The sequence below is a fragment of the Bacillus rossius genome, assembly GCF_032445375.1.
Source record: "Bacillus rossius redtenbacheri isolate Brsri chromosome 4 unlocalized genomic scaffold, Brsri_v3 Brsri_v3_scf4_2, whole genome shotgun sequence".
NCBI classification, from domain to species: Eukaryota; Metazoa; Arthropoda; class Insecta; order Phasmatodea; family Bacillidae; genus Bacillus; species Bacillus rossius.
In genome coordinates, this window is record NW_026962011.1 from 17,714,181 (window position 1) to 17,738,177 (window position 23,997).

The 23,997-nt window shown below is 37.1% G+C and overlaps 1 protein-coding gene across 2 annotated transcripts in view; it reads left to right on the forward strand.

The window, feature by feature from the left end:
* The window catches only part of LOC134541895 (lachesin-like), a 387,782-nt gene that overhangs the window by 341,504 nt on the left and 22,281 nt on the right, over nt 1-23,997 (forward strand). For both annotated transcript variants that reach the window (XM_063385625.1, XM_063385626.1), the window contains exons 6-7: nt 9,468-9,599; nt 18,402-18,521. In XM_063385625.1, the coding sequence (XP_063241695.1) occupies nt 9,468-9,599; nt 18,402-18,521 (252 nt within the window). The remainder of the gene's footprint in view (nt 1-9,467; nt 9,600-18,401; nt 18,522-23,997) is intronic.

Here is a 23,997-nt window from a genome sequence, read left to right on the forward strand (position 1 = left end):
TTATTGCAAAATACAGTGAAAATAAAAGTAAAAATTTAAAACATTAAGTTTTGTATAGAAAATAATAATGAAAATGATTCATTGCCAAAGTTACTTTAATGAAAGGCAAAACACAGACGCAATTATATTTCTTATGACTTTGTTCAACGATTGTTGATAGTTACGGTCTGAAAAAAAGCTATTTAAAGAAGTTCTTGGTGTGTTTAGCGATAGTAAAATCTTTTCCTAGTTAAACGCTAATTGAATTAAATGCTCCTAGCTAGGAGGCAGGTCAGTATTTTCCACGGGCCCAAAACCATTGGGTTCAGTCAGTAACACGCATATTTACACCGGGGGACAATGGATTCGAAGAAAAAATTGCATTAAATTATATCAGCACGCCGGAGAGCATCTCATTAAAAATCAGCACTTTTTCAAAAATTTTCATCTTACATTTAAAAAGAATGCTGGTTACAAATTATCAAGAGATCTTCGTAATTTAACGGTTATCTTCGTAAATTTACGGGCACAGAATTCACTTGCTTTGGTTATGAACACACAGGAATAATCCCAGAATATTAACAAAACATCCAAAATATGTTTAAGTCTAACAAAAAACATTCATTTTTTCATCAAGCGTGTGTTTACCTTCTTAATGCAGTTTTTTGGACATACACCATTGCAGTTTTGCACTGTTTGTCATGGGAAAATTCTGAAAATCCAAAAATAAATAAAAATATAAACATAAATTCACAGAAAACAAGACTGTATCAGCTGATGTCGGACAAACGGATCCAACGATGAAACTAAACAAGCATTATGGACAACCCAACGACGACAGCACGGACAAAAAAATGTTCAACCTCTAAATATCACACAGCACAAGAATTCCGTCGAAGGAACTTAGTCTTGGAAAATAATATAACAACACAGACGAACACAGGTGGGTAACAACAACGAGACAGATTAAATTCAGGCAGACAACAAACCTAAACAACGCAGCAAACATGTAAACACATCAATGAAGATAAACAAGTACTAAGGACAAAACAACGACGATAGCACTGTCGAACACAGAAGGTTTCCTATGACAACAGATTCGACGTTTCGGGAACTGACATCAGTTACCGTCATCAGGCACAAACAGACTGATCACACTGATGTGTTTACTTTGTTTAAAACTAAACACGTAACTCGGAAGTTGGAATACGTTGTAGTATCTACCAAGATCCAGTTCTCTGAAATTACGAAGAAGTCTTCGTTTGTTTGATGTGAATTATTCGTTGAAAGGTCTGTAAACATTCTGTGATTACTAACCATGTGGAACCCTGGCGTAATGGCGACGAATTGACCGACCACTGCAGCTGTACAAGGGAGAGTCAGAAAGGCAACGGCGCGGCGTCTACTGGGGAACCATCGTCGGGCAAAGGACAACAAATCGACCGTCTCATTTGCTCCAACAAAAATACACTCAACTTCCCAATCCTGCACTCGAAGGCAGGAAACCTAGCTCATTCACAGCAGCAACTATCCGAAAATAGCTAGGACGTGAACAGTGGCAAACACACGAATTTATTAATTAAAGAAGAAAGATTTTACTGAATTATAATAAACTAAGGAATTTTATATTGAAAAATAAAATAAAACTTACGTTAACAACACTGTTATTGTGGTTTTTGATTGCAGGTGCTGTAACAGATCACTTTAAATAATTCAAACTAACATAGCCTACTGCCATAAACGATATATATTAAATAAATCTCTAGCTCTGACTGACTGACATGCAGCCTAAACCGGTGGACCTAGAGGTTTGGAGATTTGGAGGAGATATATCTCCAGTGCTACTTAGAATATAAATGGAGTCATTAGTAGACATTTATTTGAATACATTTTTAAAGCACTTTTATTATTTAACGCAGTTTTGTGGCTAAGAAATATGTGTAGAAAATGTTTAAACACACACACACCTACACACACACACACACACACACAGATATATATATATATATATATATATATATACATATACACACACATACATTCACCGTTATATCATTCAGTCAGCAAGGATAATATTTCATTGCAACAAACTGGCATCGTGGCTATTGAGTAGGTAAACGACGGACTCCGATGAAGAACTGCGGTCTCGGGTTGGGAAATCCCGTACCCACGTCTTCTGCGACGAATCACTTCATTCGACGAGGTTGGTCGCTGTTCGTAAAGGTTACTTCCACCGTCGTTGCTCGGGGTCGGAAAGAGGTCGAAGCTGACCCTCTCTGGTTGATGCGGGGGAAGTGGTGAGAGAGAGGGGGGAGGATCGTAGTTCAGCGAGTGGCCAATCAGGCCGTTCGGGGCACATTTGTCTCCTTTCCTTCCGGCCCATCGACTTCGACCCGACACGGTGACCCCCCCGCCCCCTGCCCCATAACCTCCTGGTTGCCCACCCCGTGCAACGCGGAGTCTACTCCCACGGAGGAAAAAAACTCCCGGGAGTGGCCAGTTCTGCCGCGGCGGTTGCGGCCGGAGAGAAGGAGGGAAAAGCTGCAGAACAGCGCAGCTGCGGTCAAGGTCTCCACTCGGCGCAGTGTTTACGACCAGCTGTAGCGGACAACCCTCACCCCTTCACCATTCCGACAACCCCTACCAAGAGGTCCGGACGGGAAAAGGGAGGCCGGAAACAATCCGTGGCCACTAACGGCAGACCGAAGAACTTTTTTTTTTTCTTGTATTGTTTGTGATATATTCCCAGTCCCGTTATGTCCCCGCAATCACCGTAAGAGCCAGAGTTCTGACTTTCTTCACACAACTCCAGAAGGATGTAGCGACGATGGTGGGGTGGGGAAGTGAAGGCTGCTTGATATAAGTGGCAAGAGAACTACTGTAGGAAAGAAACAAATAAAACGGATAAATTTCGTCATTCTTTATTATTGCTCCCGGGATTTTTTTTGTGCGCCCGAAGGTTCGCGCAGCTGCCGCCAGACGTCGCGTGGGGCGGGATATTGGAACAAGCTGGACGCTTTCTGCCCTTCCTCCCGCTCCTAACCTTCCTTGTGAGGAGGTCATGCAAGGAAACGCGGATTCCGACGGAAGTTATTTTTGCGCCGTGCGGCCCGTTAGTCGCGACGTGCGTCAACTCCGTTCGCGGCCGCACTTATTATGTTTCTAGTAGTAATTCAAAATCGAAATACGCGACGTCACGAAAATGTGTAGGTGGAAATAAGTAGCCGAATATTGCCAATGTATACTCCTTCATTTTTTTTTTTTTTGGCTTAACAATTTTGTGAAATTTGTATCGTCATTTTAGCAAAAAATTCAAAAATTGCGTGAGTCTACAGCAAGAAAAATTTTGCATGTGTGTGTTTAGCTTTAATTAGAACGAAATATACACCGGGGAAGTCAAAATACGGCGCGGTTTCTACTAAGATTCAGTTTTTTGAAACTTTTAAGAGATCTTGGTTTATTTGAGTTGAATTCTTCGTCGAAAAGTCTTAACAATGAAAACCGGAGGAAAACGACTTATTTTAATGATTTGTTCGTTTTATGATGAAACCGTTACACATGTAACAATATAACCATTTTGCTCCGGCACTGCCCCGCAAGCCGTCAAGTGGTGCACAAATGCATTCTAAATATGTCCTATACACATGATATGTAAAAATCGAAAGTAAACATAATTTTCTGATCTTAATGCAGTTTTTGTGTAATTACCTTTGGCATTATATCGATCCAGAATTAGTTAAATCATTTTTAATTTAAAGGCTATACACAAAAAAAACTTTTAAATTTGCATAAATAAAGTTAGATACCAGTTATAGAAGTGATTCTTAAAAGAAAACTTGCTGCGACAAAAAAACTTATACTCTTCTGGAGCCGTGTATCGCATATAGTTGTGTATAAAACATTTAGTTTTGGCTTGAATTTGGATGATTCCGTGAAAAGACCGTGGCTCCAATTATTTCTGATACTGACGAGGTATTAGACTTATTTCGTCTTTTTTGATGTTTGTCTTACCTCTTGGTATACGGCATTCGTTAGGAGTAATTTCGTGAATGGAAATCCATGGTGTATCCATGGTGCTGCTATTCATGGCGGGTGGCACGAACAAATGTTCACAAATCCAAAAGTAATTTTTAAATTACTAACATTATATTAAATTTTAACAAGAAGACAAAATTTTAAAAAAAACCTTGTCTAAAATCAGGTCCAAGGAAGGGGTTGATTATTTCTAACATGCATTTATTAGCTTCACTTGTAACTATATAAAGTTAAAGGTGGGTCAGACGGACACCCTAAGGACATATTGTCAAAAATCTCCCACATGGTTTTCTGAAAGTTAACATAAAAATGCACAGTCTCTTATAAAAATGTACTGGTATGCTTGGCTGCAAAGAAATGTTTACCACTGAAATTTGTGACACTTTAAAAATAAACAATTATCATCAAACCAGTGTCCATATGCCACTGACATAGGGATAAAAGCATAGCTCGTGTGGGGCAGATGGACACACTATACTTAATTTAAGTAGTTACTCCAACAAACACACATGGCACTCAAAATATGTGTCATTTCCATTATTAACACATTTAACATGGTACCAGAAAATACAATGCAGGCATTGCACTCCATTTCCATCCTTTTGGAGATTTTTTTTTCTATTTGCAAGTTTGACATTCATCTTTCTTGTTCTGCTTCCTGTATTCGGTAGGCCTACTTGATGTGTTCTTGCTCTCTTTTCTCTTGGGTCTTTTAGCAAAAATTGGGCTCAGCTCCTCAAATTAGCTTCTTCGGGTGGTTTACGATGATTTTACTGTGGAAGTTGATGGTACTGATGAAACAGATGCTGGTTGCTGGTTTGGTAACACCAGCTTTGCCTTGACTTGCGCTTCCACTAACACTGCATTAGTACGTGGTTATCGATGTCAGGATTTTGAAAATTGATTTTGTGGTGCATTTCGAGGAATTAATAAAAAATTAACACAATAACAACTAAAAAAATATTTTAAAAACCAATAAACAGGCTTTAAATCTTGTATGAATTTAAAAGTAATAAAATTAAATTTAAAAAACTAAAAAAAAAAACACGCTTTATTTTACGAATTAAAAAGTAAATAATAATTAGATATAAGTAATTTGTTAAACTCTAAAAAAGGCAATTTTCGATAATTTTAAAATAAGAATTAGTAATAAAAAAATAATTTTAACGGAAATTTTATAGCAGTTGTCTTAAATTTTTACCACTAATGTCTTTTCGTTAGGATAGTCATCATTAAAGTGAAAGAAGAAAACAACGGACGCTTGATAACAGTTGTCTTAAATTTTTTACCAGTAATGGATATTCTTTAGGACAGAGTCATTATTAAGATGAAAGAACAGAATATCCCAAACTTTAATTTCATTAAAATTATTTTTTTATTACTTGGTTCTAATTTTAAGCTAATTAAAAAATTTACGTGATATAAAGTTAAAAAAATACTTATATTTTAACATTATTTTTCTTTTTAGTTCACATAATGAAAGCGTATTTTTTTAGTTTTTTAATTATAATTTTATATATTTTTTAGTTCATATAACAATGAAAACATATTTTTATTTTTGAAATATTTTTTTCTCAATTTTTGATGTTAGACTTCTTTAGGCGCGTTATGAAAAAATTATGAGAATGAAATATTAATATGCGCGCGCATCACTGTAACACAAAATTAACATGTTGAAGCTGCCCGCTAAACCGCTCATTAAGTCTCGAAAAGAAGCTACCAACAAAATAGAAATCGAACATATATTAGTGGCGCATGTTGGCACGCTCGTCTCCTCTGATCAGTGTTTTCATATTTATAATATTTATCCACATGTTTCTAGTTACTACATTCACAACACGTGTTTTAGTTTCATACAAGTGCGAATTATATATGTGCTAATAAATGATATTCAGCAGTGATTTAAATGGTTTATTTTGATTATTATTATTTAGTATTATTGTAAATATTAGTAAAAAAAAATTGAGCTTATATACTTTTTCAAGTGCTCCAATATAATTGAGGTTAACTATCCGTATGTATTATTTATTGATATGTATTAAAATATTATTATTTAATATAATTAATACTAAATATATTTAAATTATTCATCATAAATATTTATTATTTGTTATTTATAATTAACAAAATAAAGAAATAAATTTAATAAAACGTTTAGTAAAAAATTGTGATAAAAATTTAAATCGAACATCAAATTGAAATATTAATTTTAATATTTGTTATTAAATTGAATAAATAATAAATATTTACAAAAACTAAATTAACAAATTTAATGAAATTTTTTTGAAAAAAATGAAAAGTGAATATTAAATTAAAAAATAAAAAATATTTAAAAAAAATGAATAAACTTAAATTAAATTTTTGAATTTATTATTAAATTTATTTATTTTCTTTTTTAAATATTAAATAATCAATAATACATATTTAAAATTAGGAATTTTATGATATTTAGTACAAATTGTGTCATATATATATTTATTATTCTCTAAATTTTAATAATTTAATTTTTCAAATTTAAACTGAACTTTATTGTCTGTGTTTACTATATTTTTCCAGCCCTTTTATTATTTTATTGTAATTAATTATTTGCATGCAATAAAAAACTATTTTTAATGCTGCCAAAGAAGTATAACTTCTCACGCGCGTACATAAAGTACACTCAATCATTTTCATTTTTTAGATTTTATTGGAGCCTTTTTATTATATAACTTAAAATTTTGCTCTGCAAATCGAATGATTCAATAGTCGAGGCATCTAGACGGCAACAAATTATACCGGCAGTTTTCGGAAACAACACGTGATTCCCGCCAAGCTATGTAGTAAAAAAAGAATATGCATATATATATCACGCTTGGTATTAGTTTTAAGAATACGCGAATTTTTTGTCCGATTTTCGTGTTCGCAACTTGAAAACACATGTATTTGCTCGTTACCGAGATTAACTCATCGCTGGCGAGTACTGAAATACAAGCTCACTTTTAAAAATTTTTTTTCATGTTTAAACATGAATTTTTTTCCGTCCTAGTCTTTGTTGAGCCAGAGTCTACCGACGAGTCATCTATGTAGATTTTTCGACAAAATTTTTAAATATCGACAAACTGCAAGTTAATACAAATTACGGCTACAGAAGGAACGCTAATCGTGCGACATTTACATGTGACAATTGTGTCGTTTCACATAGAATCAGTAATTTTATTAGGCACTGTGAAAGCAAAGTTCATTTTCTAGCTGTACATCGAGGAATATAGCACTGGAATGTGACGGTGCTCTGCTGTATCAATGTCGCTGGTGTAGTGAATGTTTTGAACAGCATGAACATGAAACTGACATAAGTGTCGTGTATGCTCTGCCTTTCGTAAGACAAACACGACTGTACGCGTCAATAGGAAGCATCATCAATCTCACCATAAAGTCGTAACTTTTTTTTTTAGGCAATATCAGCTGCACCTGTCGCGCCCACTCGAGCACTCTCGCGTTCGCGTCGCTTGGCAGTTGCCACCTTCCATTTCACGACACTTAAAGAGGTTTCCACGTTTTCGGATTCCATTTTGGAATCAACACGCTTTTGAAGAAGACCAAAAGAAAAAAAAAAACTTAAAACTACTTCTGAGCAACAATTCCACCTTTGCTAGTTTGATGAAAAAATACATGAACGAATGAGTACATGGATTATATATGTGACGTTAATATGGGGTTGCGATTTAATGAACTGGATGAGTGGTAGAAGGTTAATTGAAGCACCTGGATTGAAACCAGTGGCGCATGGAAACGTCCACCATATTGAACTTCTCGATAAATTCTGGGTGTGACCACGCCACACTCGCAACCAAATCACTTTCTTGGAAGATGAATGGACTCCATTTAGAATTTAGTTAAAAATATTTCTGAAGTCCACCACAGCCAAAACAAACATGACAATAGAAAATTTCAAGAATTTATTTTAGAAAGTACGTTATAATTACGTGTTACACAGAGTCTTTGTGGTGATCTTAGGCGAGGGCTCTAGAGAATGCTTAGACCAGATCTCGAAGTGTGAAAGTTGAAGAGTCCTCATACTATGTACGGATACAGGCTGCGTGCGCAAGCTTTGCGGTTGAAAATCTTCGAGTCTGATCATTAAACAGTTTATTTTCCAAATAAATCTGCCAAGAATATTATATGTCTGAGTGTCAGTACAGTAACATTTTGAAACTTATTTATACGTGAATTACTATGTGTCACGTGCCAATGAAGTATTTTATACTTAATGATAATAAAGTGTATTTATATCATGAGTCCACAGTACAAAGTTTGATCTTCAACAAGGATTACAGTTCTTCCATGTATTTAAATTCACCATCGATAAATAAACTCGCCCCACGTGACATGGTTACGATGATGGAGTGATCAGACCAAGGGGCTGGATTTTATCCAAACCATCGCCACATGGAGGTGACAATGGCGTGACTTAGAGTAGGTGAACCAGTTGTGGTTCACCGTTGTCTTCCGCAGTCTTATGGTACATTACACTCACCCCTGACCCCGTGAAGGAAACTTTCCACAAGTGAAAAATCCCCAATACGGCTAGGAATCAAACCCGGGACATTAACCTAACCAGCCAGAAATTATAACTGAGCCAATAGGGCTGACTACACAGTAATAAAATTCTTAAATTACATATGGAAACAAAGTGAAGTAATTTTTCAGTTTCATTAAGTAATTTTGAAAAACTAAGAAACTTAGTGTAATTTTACAAAAAAAATGTTTCTAGAAAACCAAATGGTCTTACGTTTCCCTTAAATAGAGAATTTTTTTACTTGAAAAGGGAATTTTAACTGGAAAAAGGAGACTATAAACTTTGTTTAGGAATTTTTTCAGGTTAAGGTTATCCAGATGATTGACTCCTTTCTATAACGCCCGATATTCGGGTCTTTCTGGGGACGTTTTGTAGTTTTTTCAAGCCTTGTTAAGGGTTTTCTTGTGGGGTGGCTAGTGTATGGACTATTTGGCCACTTTGTAAATTTTTAATTACATCTGGGATTTTAGGGAATAAAACAAGACGTTTTCCATTTAAAAGGGAATTTTTTTTAAAGGGAAATTCTTTCCTTGATAATTACTTTTTATTAGCATATTAAATTCCTGTTCAGCCATTTTGAGTTGTTCTTTTGAACCTTTTTTCCCCTTGGCTGTTAAGCATAATGTCCTTGAAACGTCATTTTCCTACTATTTACAGAGTACCCAGCAATGACGTTCATTCAAAAATACATTTGAAATTGATATTTCTTAGTTGGACAATGATGTCAAACTGCCTTATGTTTTCCTTGTCCAACCAGTTTGTTGATGCTAATTTTCGACTTACATAGCCTAATTTCTTTAGATTGGAAACGTGGTTCTATATGGCCACGTTTCTTCAAATTGCGAATTGAACATTTTGCAGTTTGTAAACCTGTGCCGGTGGCGTTGTTCCGTTGCAGCTGTGATGCAGTACGAAGGCGAGACGCTCCTGCTCAGCTCCATCCAGCGGTCGGACATGGGCGTCTACCTGTGCATCGCCAGCAACGGCGTCCCGCCCACCGTCAGCAAGCGCTACAACGTGCAGGTGCACTGTGAGTGTCCGTCCACTTCGCTCGTACAAAAACAAAAGTCCCATCATATGTGACGCCGTCTGGTCAGGGGGTGTATGTGTGTTAGTGAGACGGGATCGCAAGAGCGACGCTCGCTGGTGCTTCTAGAGCGGTGTCGCCTCTGACCTGACGCTCAGTCTTCTCGTCGTGCGTAGGACAACTGTGGAATTTTGAGCCGTTACCGTAACGTAATATGACGGAGAAACGAAGATAACCTTTTAATTCAAGTTCCTTAAGTGATTTCATGAACTTTTACCGTTCATTTTATGCCTAAACATTACTTTGAAAACACGCCTTTAAGCGATTTTTAATTCATCTGAAAATACCGTTTGCAAACTTAATCCGAAAACAAAGCTACTTATTGGCTCTTAGAAAATTCTTAAATGCCTTTCGTAAACATACCTCCCTCGGATATCTCGAGTAGTTTTAAAATCGCGTGGTTTTTCCTGAAGCTCTGCGCGCCGTATGTGTGCCCGGGTAGGCGGGGCCTTTGAGTTTACGAATAACGTATGATTATAAATTTTCAAGCGATCATCGTGAAAATGGCGGGGTCTAAATTCATTGTTCGGAACATGAATCCACCAGAATTTTTTTTTATTTTAAAAAAATCTTTCAAAAACTTGTTAAACTTTAGAACAGAAACACTGTTATTTCTCTTCCACGCATAAATCAGAATCTGAATATGTCGTAGTTACTACAAAGACCCAGTTTTCTGAAATTACGAACAACTCTTCGTTTATTTGAGGTAAATTCTTTGTTGAAAAGTCTGTAAATTTACCGTGATTTCTATCAGAGTACTTATCTATTTATTTGTGCCTCTGAATTCCGTATGTACCGCGAGAATCAATCAACCGTCGATTCGTGCAACTGAGATAGTGTCCAGTGTCTCAGGCTTCAACGTCCGTATGGATCCACAGCGGACGTGATTGCAATGGAGTGGAAACTCTAATTGCCGAGACTGAGACCAAGTTATTTCGAGTAGATTCGGGTCAATCCGCTAGATAGTGGCTTTCATAATATAGGTATTTTTAACATAGCTACATTGATTGTGAGAAGTAACGCATCAGCTTTTATCAGGCAAACAAACCTGTGAAAATTAATTAATTTTGTTTTGATAACCACATATTTTGTGCTGTGGTGTACCAGAAATATTAAATATTTATAGTTAAGGGTTTAAAAATTTTAAAGTCCGATGTATATTTCAACACTAGAGGTAACTGAAAAAATGTATACATGAAATCTTCAGTTTTGAACTAACCACATGCATGTTGCCATTGTAAAACTTTTAAAAATTATAATTAAGTTTCTAGATAGCTGCAAATTTTACTCTCTTGAGGAATAAAATGTTTAAAGAGAAAGACTTCAGACGAGCAGTTAATTTAAAACTGTATATGACTAGATTTAATGTTAGAGGTTTAATATAAATTGGCATTAAAATTATGCAATTACTTAAAATATCCATTTTTAAACACCCAGACAATATTACATTTTAAATAAAATCTAAATCATAGGCAAAAATATGACTCTGTTAAAGATAAAGAATGGCTGTAACTACCGCGTTTATCCCTTTAAGTTTTACTAATTATATGTTTGTATTTGTGACTTTCGTAGTTCTCCACCTGGTTGAACCCCTCCCGCAAAAAAGTTACAGGTCGATGACAAAGTTGCACGACCTAGGATCTGCATAGGTAATCTACCATGGGAGTTCTAAGTCTGTGGGTGGCTGTCGCATACAAATGGTGAAGTCAATCTGGTTAGCAACTGGATTGCAAAAAAAAAAAAAAAAAGTTTTAAAGACACTCCCTTGGAAGAATCGTAAATAAACCAGAATTAAGCAAGATTTTGGAAATAAAGATGTTGAAAACACATGAGCTACGAATAAGAGTTAAACTTCGTTTTACAAAAAATATTTATGATTTGTATTAAAAAATTTCTTAAGGAAACTTAAGCCGCTTGTAGGATTTTTAAAGGTACCGACACTTTAAAGAATTCAACGGGAAATTCTTTCCCAATATGGGAATTTTCTCCTCGAAATAGAGGCACATTGAGTCTTTTTTTTTTTTTTTTTTTTTTTTTTTGGGAATTTGAAGCCATTTTGGCGGACTTTTGAGTACTTTTGAAGGTCAAAGTCTCTAATTTGGCGAATCTGGGTGTTCGTTCATTTACCCTTTTCTCAACTCTCACCTTATAACTGGCGTTACACTTCACATTTACACACTGCTGAAAGTATTTACGATTAGTCTAATTACTCCGTAAATATTGGTATTATAACCTAGGTACATTAATATTTCATAGATTGCTTCAAACGATGTAAGAAATATATCCTGATGGATCAGCCAGTGTTTAAGCTGTTCTAATGTTGACGAGGTAAACTGCTGACACGCATAGCTTTATAGACTCACCGCAGTGTTTTCCACTGTCCGATATCAGTCTGTTTGTGCCTGATGACAGGAACAGATGCCAGTTCCCGAAACGTCGCAACTGTTTTGTCACAGGAAAACTACTGTGTTCGTTGGTGTTTTCATCGTTGGGCTGTCCATAATATCTGTTTATCTTCATCGTTGCGTTCGAATATTTTCCGTGTTGTCCAGGTTTTGTTGTCTGCCTGCATTTACTGTTATTGTTGAAACTGTCTCGCAGTGGTTAGCCCACTGTGTTCGACTGTGCTGTTATTATTTTTTCATGACTAAATTCCTTCCACGGAATTCTGGTGCCGTCTGATATTTAAGTTTGAATGTGTTCGTCCCTGCGGTCACCGTTGTGTGGTCTATAATACCTGTTTAGGTTCATCATTGGTTTCAACTTTTGGACACCAGATGATTTAGTCTTGTTCTCTGTGTGTTTATGTTTTTAACTGCATTTCTTAATTAGCTTTCTTGAATTTTTTTTCCATGAAAAAAAAATTGCAGAACTGCAATGGGGCGTGTCCAATATATTGTATTAAATCAAAAATTCCTCACTGCATGGATCATTTAATGAATGCTATTGCTTTGGTCTTCCATTAGTGCCTCGTCTACTACTGCTGCTTGCAGCTGGTCGGGTCTCGCTCCGACACGGCCGCAAAAGTTTCCTGTCAAAACTCGCTCTAGTTTGAGTGGTTCGTGAACTTACTTCCCGTTCAACCCCTCCTCTCTCCCCCTCCCCCCCCCAACACACTTTTTCCAACCACCCATACCACCCACCCACCTAGGCCGCCGTTTTTTTTTCTGAACCTCCCACCTCGCCGAACACCTGTTGTCCTGGCTTGATGATATTGTTTCAAGGTCGCGGTAATTAGGGAGGTAGGCCTCTGTAATCTCGTTACCAGCCTGTTAACATGCACCTCCGTAATAACCATACCTGAGTGGCCATTTAGAGAGAGTTGGAGCAAGTCGAGTGACGAGTTTGTGCGCCCGATTCAATTTGTTCGCATGAACACGGGCGGGTGTGTATCGATGAAGTTTGGCTGAATGCTAAAATGAAGCTAATTATGCACGTTTCCTATAAAAAAAAATTAAACATTTTACATAATTTTGTTCAAAAATTATTGTGTCTGATTAACATACAATTTTTTTATTAATATTCGTTTGCAAAATTATTTTAGCTGAATCTTTTAACATCAAGCAGTCTTGTATTAAACGCAGAATACTTTAAAATTGATTATGATGTATTGGGTAACAAAATGTGTGATTCCTGAAAACGCGAATAAATGTGCATCAGCTGTAAATATTTGAAGGCAGATATATAAGAAAAAGAAATATAAGAAAAATAATTTAATTACCTACTTTTAAATCTCACTATATGAGTTAAGGGGCATATCTAGTGTTAGTGAGGCGGAATGATAAGTGCGACGCTCGCTGATGCTCCCAGCGTGGTATCGCCTCTAAGCGCAACTAGGAGTTTTGATTTTAAAATATAACTTATTATGGCGTATAAATAATTAATAAGGTTTGATGTTAATAACTTGAGTGCTTTTGAAATTTTTTTAAGTGAAACTTCTTTGCTGAGTCTGCAATTTTCAAGCGTTACGAAAATACCGATCGCGTGAGGGGAATAGATAGGTACGTGGTGGGGGAAACGGCGGCGACGCCACTCCAACACATGCACTAGCAGTCGAATGGGAAGCCAGCTAGGGGATTGGGGGTTTGGTACGTAGCGTAGCATGCTATTTGATAGTTGTAACGGCCTGAAGGGGAGATGGCAGGGGAGAAGCAAAAATGACGCAGCAGTGGTGATACGGTATTATCGTAACGCTGTTTGTGTTTGTCTACTACTTAGTTTTCGAACCGGCTAACTATTGACGCTACCATATTTATTTTATTTAAAGTATCAACAATTCATTTGTGTGGAAAAGTTATTGATTTGTGCAATTAACTTTATAAGTATCATTCATTTTGTGTGAATAGTGTGACTGAAAATGTAAGAAAGACGTATAGACTTAAGAGGTTAGCTTTATAAGTGTAATTTTTTTATGTGAAGACTGTTATTTAAACTGTCAAAAGGACTTATAGACTTGTTTAATGTTTAACACATTTTAAAATTTTCTTGCAAATTTCATGACAAAAAAATGTTTCAAATAACGGTTAGTTTATTCACTATTTCACTAACAAGGTTTATTTATGTTCATTACTTTCATTTTTAGAAATTGACAACGGACAAATAAATTTCCAGACTGAAAATATTTTGTGAAATTCACACACAGTACCTTACTAAGGAAGGCAAGAAGTCATATTTACATTTTTAATAAAATATTTTCTGATACTATTAAAAAGGTTTGGATACCATTGAAATCTTGGAAGTTTCGTCGCTTTAAGACACATTATTATATATTACACCAGACATACATGTGAATGTAGTTTCCTTATACACTAAAAAATATCTGCTTTGTATAATACATTGCTTTTTAAAACCAAATCGTTATCCATGATTTTTTACTTTCATATTCTGCAGGTAAGTGGATAGTTTTCTTCATAAACTTATTCGTAAATGCAATTTATAGCAAAACATGATGTATCCTTGTATTATTTTAGACAAAATTATTGTTGCATTTTTTTCATAAAAATCCGTACTTACCTTCGTTTTTCTGACGTTCTGAAAAATTATTTTGCCACAAAAATGAAATAAAATATCTAAAGCGAGCATCACGCTCCATTACTAAATAAATAGAGGTTTCAGAATTCTATAATTAGATATCTTTAATTTTTTACAGTGTAAAATATCAACACTCTCTCAATGGTACTTAATGATATCCCGTTATAATATTCGTAACAGTAAAAGTCTGCGCAACATACGATAATACACATTATTATGGTCGAATATACATTGCGCCACTTATGTCAGCCACAAAATATTTTCAAATTGCTTGCCTGCCTTCAGAAATAATTATTTTAATATACATAATCAGTGAAGAATGAGGTTCAAATCAATATGCCCAATGATGTCTTCATCGTCTCTACATACAAGCGATAAACTCGCTTCGGATTACGAGTGTCCATGGGACAAAGTTGAGACCCTAGTTTGTTGAAAAGTGTGAAGTATGACTTCATTCATGGACCGAGATACAATCGTTGTCAGTAATTAACTACTATATGTTAAGACAGAATACCCTGATTTTTCTGAATATTGAAATATTAAAGAACGTGGTTATAGTTTATAAAAGCACACATGATTTCCCGGTCTAGTTTTGCGTTATTTTGCAATTGTAGAAAATCATTGTAGCAAATTTGTCCGTAATAAACCCTATAAATTTTGCGTTTAAAATATTTTGCATAGCGATTTACGAGTTAGACAGGCAAAAAGTAGTAAGTCACGTATTCACTACTGAGCAATCTATTTGTTAGTAAAAACAAGTTTTATTTCTGTATTGATATCTCAATGGCGGGTTTACTATCGGGTAGATGCATGATTTAAGCAGTTTTCAGAAGATGGTATGCATGACGTAATTGTTGTCATATTCTTAGCCACCATTACCATATAAAACCATCTATAAAATTACTGAAATTGTGCCTGACAACACCTGATGAAAGTTAATATGTATGAAATTAAAATGTTCGACTTTAAAAACTGTCACTGAGATAGTATACAGTCGTTAAAAATCCGTTTTCACGATGCGAGCATTACGTTTCCTGCCATTGATACGTGTGTCTCGCAAACATGGTGCAGACCGTAAGCTGGACAAATTTAAAAAAAGGCAGTCATGTGGTATCCTCGCATGGAGTTAAGAATAGTCAGGAAGATAACATGCTGTAACGTAGTTGAAGTCACTTTTTTACATCACCATGTTTTGCCCAAAACTTAGCTACAATGGTCGAGTATTGGCGAGTAAGCAGAATTAAAATCTCCATCTTTAAAAAGTCACTTTCATGGAGAAAAAATAGAAGAGTAATTTCAAACTGTTCCATAATGCAAACACTTCCCTTCAGCCAATGTCTTTGGGCACCTAACCAATGTGGTTTTGGGGGGGGGGGGGATGGCTTCACACATATAACATGTAATGATGAAGACGTGGTCACCTCCTGAATCCGTGTACCGCCCCTCGGGTAGACGTGATGTACGTGTCGAAGTTTCTTAGAGCGATGCCCTTCGGCCTTGTCCCGCGGGCCTTGCCAGCGCAAGTTCAAGCTGAATGGAGGCGAGTAACTTGAGAGCGTGACGAGTTGGAGTTCCGGAAGTTTGAGGTGGAGCGGAGGCCGTGAGCGAGGAACATCGGCCGCGGCAACTCGGGGTGTTAAGGTTTTATAAGGGGGGGGGGGGAGTGTGGAGGAAGGTGGGAGCCCGATCTAACGAGGGGATCGCCTCGCGAGCGACGTAAACCGCTTAGCCCGAAGCGGCAGTCGTCATTAAGGAGGGACGACGACCTCTTGGGAAGAGGGTGGGGGGACGTCTGGAGGCGGGGAGATGGAAGCTTGAAGAGCGGGGAGCGCCGCGCGCGTTATAACTGGAGGAGGGGAACGGAACGATTCCGAAGACCTGAACCACCCCCACCCCTCACAACGCCGCCTACACACAACAACCACTTCCATCCGAGATGGCCGCATCGGCAGTCATCGTCACGGTAATGAATCCTCTTACGAGCAAAGAGGCGCCGACTCGAGACTTCAGCCCGGTACGCGGACACTCGAACCGGCTTTGCTACCCGGAAACAGAGCGTGCATTGCGTATCCGGGACCCTTAAAAAAAAAATTTTAAGGGAGAGGGGAACTACGCACTCGCTTCCTCAATTTCTCTTCCCTCCCCTCCCCATCAGACTCTTCACAATGAAGCTTCCTCGCGGTAAGCCGAACGCATAGGTATTTCGCTTGCTGCATACCGACTGCCATTTTTTTTTGTAAAAAATCCTACTTCACTTTTTGGAAGTGGGATTTGCTACATCTGTTGGGTACTTGAATCTTCTCTCCAGAGCTGTAGAGAGATAATGTACATACTAAATACCCAGTTCCTCCCCCTTCCCCTAAAAAAAAAAAAAAAACGAAGACACCCCTGGCTTACAGTATGAAAGGGAATTTTATCTGTTTCACTGAATGTAAAAAAATTTAAACTAGTTTTTATTTCAAAAATAAATAATTCGGGGAAAATGGAACTGAAAATGAGAACAATTTTAGACTAGCTAACCAATGCTAAATACTTTCCAGCTCAGCTCGTTTCGTTTGTTTACAACTTTTGCTTCGGAAATTGCGTTTAATCCGGCATAAAATGTAAGCGGATGAATCTGCCCATCGAAAGTTTTTACTGTGTGGGGTAACGTCTACCAGATTAGTATTGGAAATGCTTTTTTATTTTTAAAAGACTTAAATAAAAAAGTGGACAGTTGTTGAAGAATCATAGCTATAAGCAACATTATTTATAGACTGCTCACTTGCTGAGCGTGTTGCGTGCAACAATGGCTGCGATACTGTAAAAGCACGTTTTATTTTCCACTTTGGTGGAATCACGTGAAAAACATAAATATAAATATGTACCCCAGAACCAAGCGAGCTTAGGTCTCAGTTGGGCAACTTTAGAGGAGAGTTAAAATAGGGCCATTTCAATGATTCACCAATGACCCACCAACCTTCATATCCGCGTGGCCTGCGGAAATGGGACAGTGCTTAATGCTTAATGCCTTCCCAATGGCAGCTTTTGACTTTTAACTGCAAATATATTTATTTTTCTCAAAAATATCTTTGAACTTAGGCTAAAGTAATTCACGCTTAGTTGCCTTAAAATTTTTTTTGCGTGATTTACGACATTATAGTTCGATAGCAAAGAAATGTAAAAACATAATTTAAGATAAAATCAACATCCCTCCATTTGGATTTAATATTGTTCAGCTTTCAGGTATATATATTTACTGTTGAGTGGTGTAAGCGTTTTGTTGGGTTTACAGTAACTGTATCAGAAGGATTTCATTATTTTTATCGGAGCATTACGTTGTAAAACTATTTATGTACAGTAAATATAATAATTTTTGAAAAACTTTCTTTCCTAACAAAGTTAAATCATTGATATATTAATAAACCACATTCTTAAACAAACAGAAAATGTTTGCTAGTTATATTAAAATATTTATATTGTGGTAAAATTTCTGGTCACTATCTCAATCACTACTTTATGTAACAATACTACTAAGTATTTTTGCGTAGTTTGCCCGAGTACGTGCATGGAAACCGCGAAATTTTTTTTTTCTATTCCCTCATATATTAGACCACGGCCGTCGAAGCCTGGAGTCATCCTTATAATCAGAATAGCTTGTTCCACGAGCCGCCCCTGACGGAGCGTGTGGCAGGAGGGGAGACGTCTACGAGCGCGGCGCTGTCGTGTTCGCAGTTCACCCGGTGATCAGGGTGTCGAACCAGCTGGTGGCGGCGCCCGTCGGCAGCGACGTGCTGGTGCAGTGCTACGTGGAGGCGTCGCCCAAGGCCATGAACAGCTGGTACAAGGAGACAGGTGAGGCAACAACATCCCCCCTACCTACTCCTCGAAACCCCCTCCCACGTCATCCTCCAGGCCATGAACAGCTGGTACAAGGAGACAGGTGAGGCGAGAACATCCCCCTACCTTCTCCTCGAAACCCCCTCCCACGTCATCCTCCAGGCCATGAACAGCTGGTACAAGGAGACAGGTGAGGCGAGACCATCCCCCTACCTTCTCCTCAATACCCCCTCCCACGTCATCCTCCAGGTCATGAACAGCTGGTACAAGGAGACAGGTGAGGCGACAACATCCCGCCTACCTTCTCGTCAAAACCCCCTCCCACGTCCTCCTCCAGGCCATCCTCTTCTTCGTCGTCAGTCACGTGACCTCCGCGACGCCTGCTGTGGCCGCCATCGTGCACAGACATTGCACCGCTAGACATTTTTCACCTTCAGTTCACAAATAAAGCTGGTTTCAAGTTATCCAGGTATTTATGGCTATATTCGCGAATTTACGGACTCCGAGTCACGAATCCAAAAGAATATTCTTGGCATACTGACAAAAAGAAAATTGTTACATCTACAGTAGTAACAAACACTCTTCTTGTGTCCGCCTTTTGTATAGAACGAAACACAACTCGAAAGTTGAAATACGGCACGGTTTCTACAAACATTCGGCTCTACGATATCACGAAAAAACACTTCGTTTATTTGAATTAAATTCTTCGTTGAAAATTCCTAAAATTTACCGTTATTTCTAAGAGTGTGGTATTCGAATTTAAGGTAGTTTACCGATTAAAAATTAACAAATAAGAATAATATGTTCTGTGCTTAAGATATGACTAAGTAAACAAAGATAGTGGTTGAAAATGCTGTGTTGGTGTCATGGTGAATCGTTTCAAATCGGCTGTTAACTTAGTAACTATTAGAAATGCTTATAATATATATTTTTCTTTAACGATTATTGGAAGCACTATCATGGTATCTATTGTTTGCGTGAAATGATGTTTCCTTGGGGAGAGCAGAAAGGAGTAGGAAATAAAAAAAAATATTAGCATTATGTCAAGAAACGACAAGATACTAAGGAAAATCCCTTTAATTTTTAAAGAAAAAGCTGTAATAGGTAGGAATCTTAATTATAAATATAATAATATTATAAAACCCTCAGAACAGTAAGGACGTTGCTGTAATTTAGAAAAGTGAGGACGTTGCTGTAATTTGTTTAATTTGGATAACTTTTGACAATAATTTTTTTTTTTCAGTGAAACGTTTTGAAATGATGGAGCCTAAAATGCGAGTCACAAATTTTTATTGCCTCGTAATAAATCCATGCTTTATAAAACGGCCGCGTAGCTTGAAAACGCCTGATCTTCATAATCTATATCTGTGGAAGCATTGAAAACATGCTGGAAATTTCCGTGGGTCGCCATGTCCCATCTGCTACATCTCGACGCAACTCATAACTCACACACTGCAGTATTAGTTAACTTGCGTGGTGACAGCAACACCACGTGGAGGCTGACATCGTGCAGCGATAATTTATAATGAAACAAGTTTGAACATGAATAGCAGTGCATGTCAAATTAAATACCACGGCGCCTGTGCTTGCCACGTGTTCACAGACACAAAGACACCACAAGAGAGAAACACAATGTTAGGCGTCATCAATTTCATAAAATCAGCACAGTGTGTTTTTTTCTCTCTTTGAACACGTGATATTTCTTTATGTTACATTACAATCTGAGACAAGTCGTTTCCTTTGCGTTAAAACAGCATATAGATAAAAGTGTTTCATGTCTAGACAAAACATAGTGTTAGTTAACTGAAACTCGATTTTTGTTACAATTTATTCTCCGTCACATTGACTGTCCGTCTAATTGGTCTAGTGGCTAGCTTTTCTGGCTGGTGGTCCAGGGGGCCCGGGTTCGAGTCCCGACCGGAGATACGACCTTCAAACCGTCTTCTTAGGTTCAGTAATGTGTGTTTGTGATGTCTCCTTCATCTTCATCCCGCGGAAGGCAATGGCAGACCATCGCAAAATCATCCTGCCGTGGCAAGCACTGACATGACTGTGGCGTTGCCTGTGCTCACGACACCCAGTAATTGAGTCGTGTATTTCCAGAACTGGCCATGTCCACAAAAAAATAATGGTTTTGTTCTATAAAATCAAATTCCATGGTAACCCACAGTGAATAAGGAGCAGTTAATTACAAAAGCGGCCATATTCATTTAATAAACCGTCTCGAATGCCACATCGTGGAATTGAGTAAACAGTTTTCCTCGATATCTCGCAAAACTGTTCTGAGGGAGATGGCCAGTTTTGGAAATACACGACTCAATTGGTAAACCGAATCATAATTATGATTACGTTTAATATAACCATTCTTGTCGAGGAAAATTGAAAGCATATTCAAAACACATTTTTTAATGTACCTTGACAGTTAGTATTCATGTTTTTTTATATCTATTAACGAATGTATTAGACATTATTTTACAACTGTACAAGTCAGATGCTAAACATATACTGTAGATGTTCTTCGGAACAGTAAGGAAACTGTTTCCGATATTTGGGCCTATACCAGTTATAACATCACATACGTATATGGAATCCACACTAACTATTCAAGTTTTTGCCAATTGAAATGTGTACAGTTTACAGTTACTGTTACAGTTCCAGTTACGTTCTTGCGAATCGACGATAAGGTATTCATAGTTATTCCCCTGTAGTTGTTAATGAACGTATTAAAAAAAAGAGTAATTCTTTGAATAATTACGTTCTAGATAACAACAATTTTTGCCCACGATGTTGGGAGTAATATTAAGTGAACAGTTCACGAGTTTTTAGTAAAGTTTTTACAAAGTTTTCATTAAAAATTGGCGTATTCAAAGATATATTTGAATTTATTATTATATAATTCTAGCTTTAGATAGGAGGATGGCGAATAAGGCTCGGTTCTCATTTGTTTCTTTAAAAAAACAGAAAAATGGGTAAATTGTTAATCAGAATAATATCCAAGTAAGTAAACATATACAAATAATCTTTATATATATATTTCTTGTGTGCGTGTGTATGTCACTGAAATCCTCCTAGACGGCTGGACCGATTTTGATGAAATTTTTTGTGTGAGTTCACGGGGATTCGAGGATGGTTTAGATTCACAATTGGATAGGTATATATATTTCTTGCAGGGAGTGAAAAAGTGAAAATTTCATTTTATAACAGAAAAAATCATAGGTCATAGATATACAAATAGAGTGAGTGTCATTTCTCTATGTCTGCCACACGATCATACACATAGTAAGGTCTTGCAAATTCATATTTTTCTCCTTGGTGAGATCAGCCCGCTTAGTGGAGTTCGCAGCGGCTAGCAAAATAAAGGTGCTAATAACAGTTTGGTTCTTAACTTCGTCAATATATAGAGTTGCCTTGAATTTTAAACGCACCTTCGTTCGATGCGTTTGTCATGTCTTTAATTTTCGTTTGTTTGTGCCGTATGCGTTCCTATACCATTTATCCGATTGCGATTAAATTTTGGTGAGTTGTTATGCGGATGCCCGTGAAGGTTTCTGAGACGGTATAACTATTTTGCAATAGTTGGAGCACGAATAGTTTAAAAAAATGTGTTCATTTCATATTATATAGCGGCACTTCGTCTGTTTTTGTTGTCTAAGTGCGCATTAATGACACAATTTATTTAAATATAAAAGAGAGACAGAGATAGAGTGATATATATATATATACAGAGTGAGATTGAGAGAGACAGAGAGATAAGTTTAGATAGAGCGAGGTATAGAGAATGAAATTGGTTAGATAAAGAGATATATAGATATATAGCGCTATATAGAGATTTATGTATGGAAGAGATATAGTGGGATGTATATATGTAGATATAAAGAGATAAATAGAGATAGAGAGATACATATATATAAATAGAGATAAATATACTTATATTTAGAGATATGGATGGATGATTTGTATATGTGTAACTACTTTAAACATATTACAAAACAAAACTGAATGAGGCATTGCAATGCATGCTGAGCATTAGCTAGATAATGGAATCATTTCAATATAACTAATCTCTTATTTTTCAGCTTTTTTCTATAGTGCTTTATAAAGTCTAGATTACATACAGCCCACCAAAAAACTATACACTGGCAGAACAACGTCTGTCGGGATCTGAAAGTGATATAAATTATTTTGCACACTTGACATTCAAATTAAGAATACAATTACTAACTACGTCTGATTTCGAAAAAGGTCCCCTTCACCCTGTTCTCAGCCCGGGCAACGCCGGGTACTGCAGTGGCGTGCCCAAGAGGAGGGGTATGTATAATGAGAAGATACAAAATGTCCAGCGTAGAAATACTTACCGCCATATCCATATCTCACAAAAAGTACATTTGGGCAGGACAATGTTGTCGGGTCCGCTAGAGAGATAAAGAGAGATGCTGAGTATACGTTTAAAAAATTAAAAAATTGATTGAGGCATTGCAACGCATGCCGGGCATTATATTGTCTCTCTATATAATTATCAATCTCTCTGTTTCTTTATGTATATCTATACATCTCTCTATCCCTATATTTCTATTTACATGTATAGGCCTATATAAACCTCTCTTACCTCTCTTTCTCTCTCTAAACTTAAATCTCTATATCTCCCTCTATATCTCTTTATCTCTCTCCTCTTTATACCTTTATCTATATATCGCTATATGTCACTTTATAGGAATGAAAATATAAGAACTCTATGATTTTACGTATCTATATTTTTATCTGTCTTTGTACCTGTCACACGCGTGACATATGTATGTAAAATACGCACGTATTCGAATGCAACGTTGTGTAGAATTTTCAAATCAATCGTTGAAGAACTTTCGGAGATTTAAGATTTTAAACTAACGAAATTTACAATTTTTTATTTATACAGATTTGCGTGGGCAACCCGCCTGAGTTCCGGATGAGCGATCTGGCCGTCGTGCCAAGTCGCCCACCTGGTTTATTCCAGGCGAAGCGAAGGGCCATTGGCCAGCCCGGACTCCAATATGGCCCAGGAAACTGCGCAGTGGCTGATAAGACGGGCTATTAACCCCCTGGCCCCTCGTTACCGCCTAACCCGCCCTCTTGACCCTACTCGCAGCGGGACACTAGACCGACGGAGCCAATCGGAAATCGAACACGAGTCCCTCAACCAAGTACCGTGCACACGTACACACACACACACACTCGAGATCCGACACACGGAGAGGTACAAGGTCTTGCGACGCGCCAACTGGGCTAGCACGGTAGCATCCTAAACTATACACCTTCTAACAATCCAGTGTTATTACCCATGATTTAAACTGTTTTTAGTATATTCTTCAACTGAATTGCACAATTTATAACTTAATGAGACGTGGATTTAATTAAACTGTGAATGTGTGGATCATGGTGTAACCTACATTCTACGGATATGAAAATTAACTGTAATGCTAAGTTATATGTTAAAATGAATTATTATGTACCTATA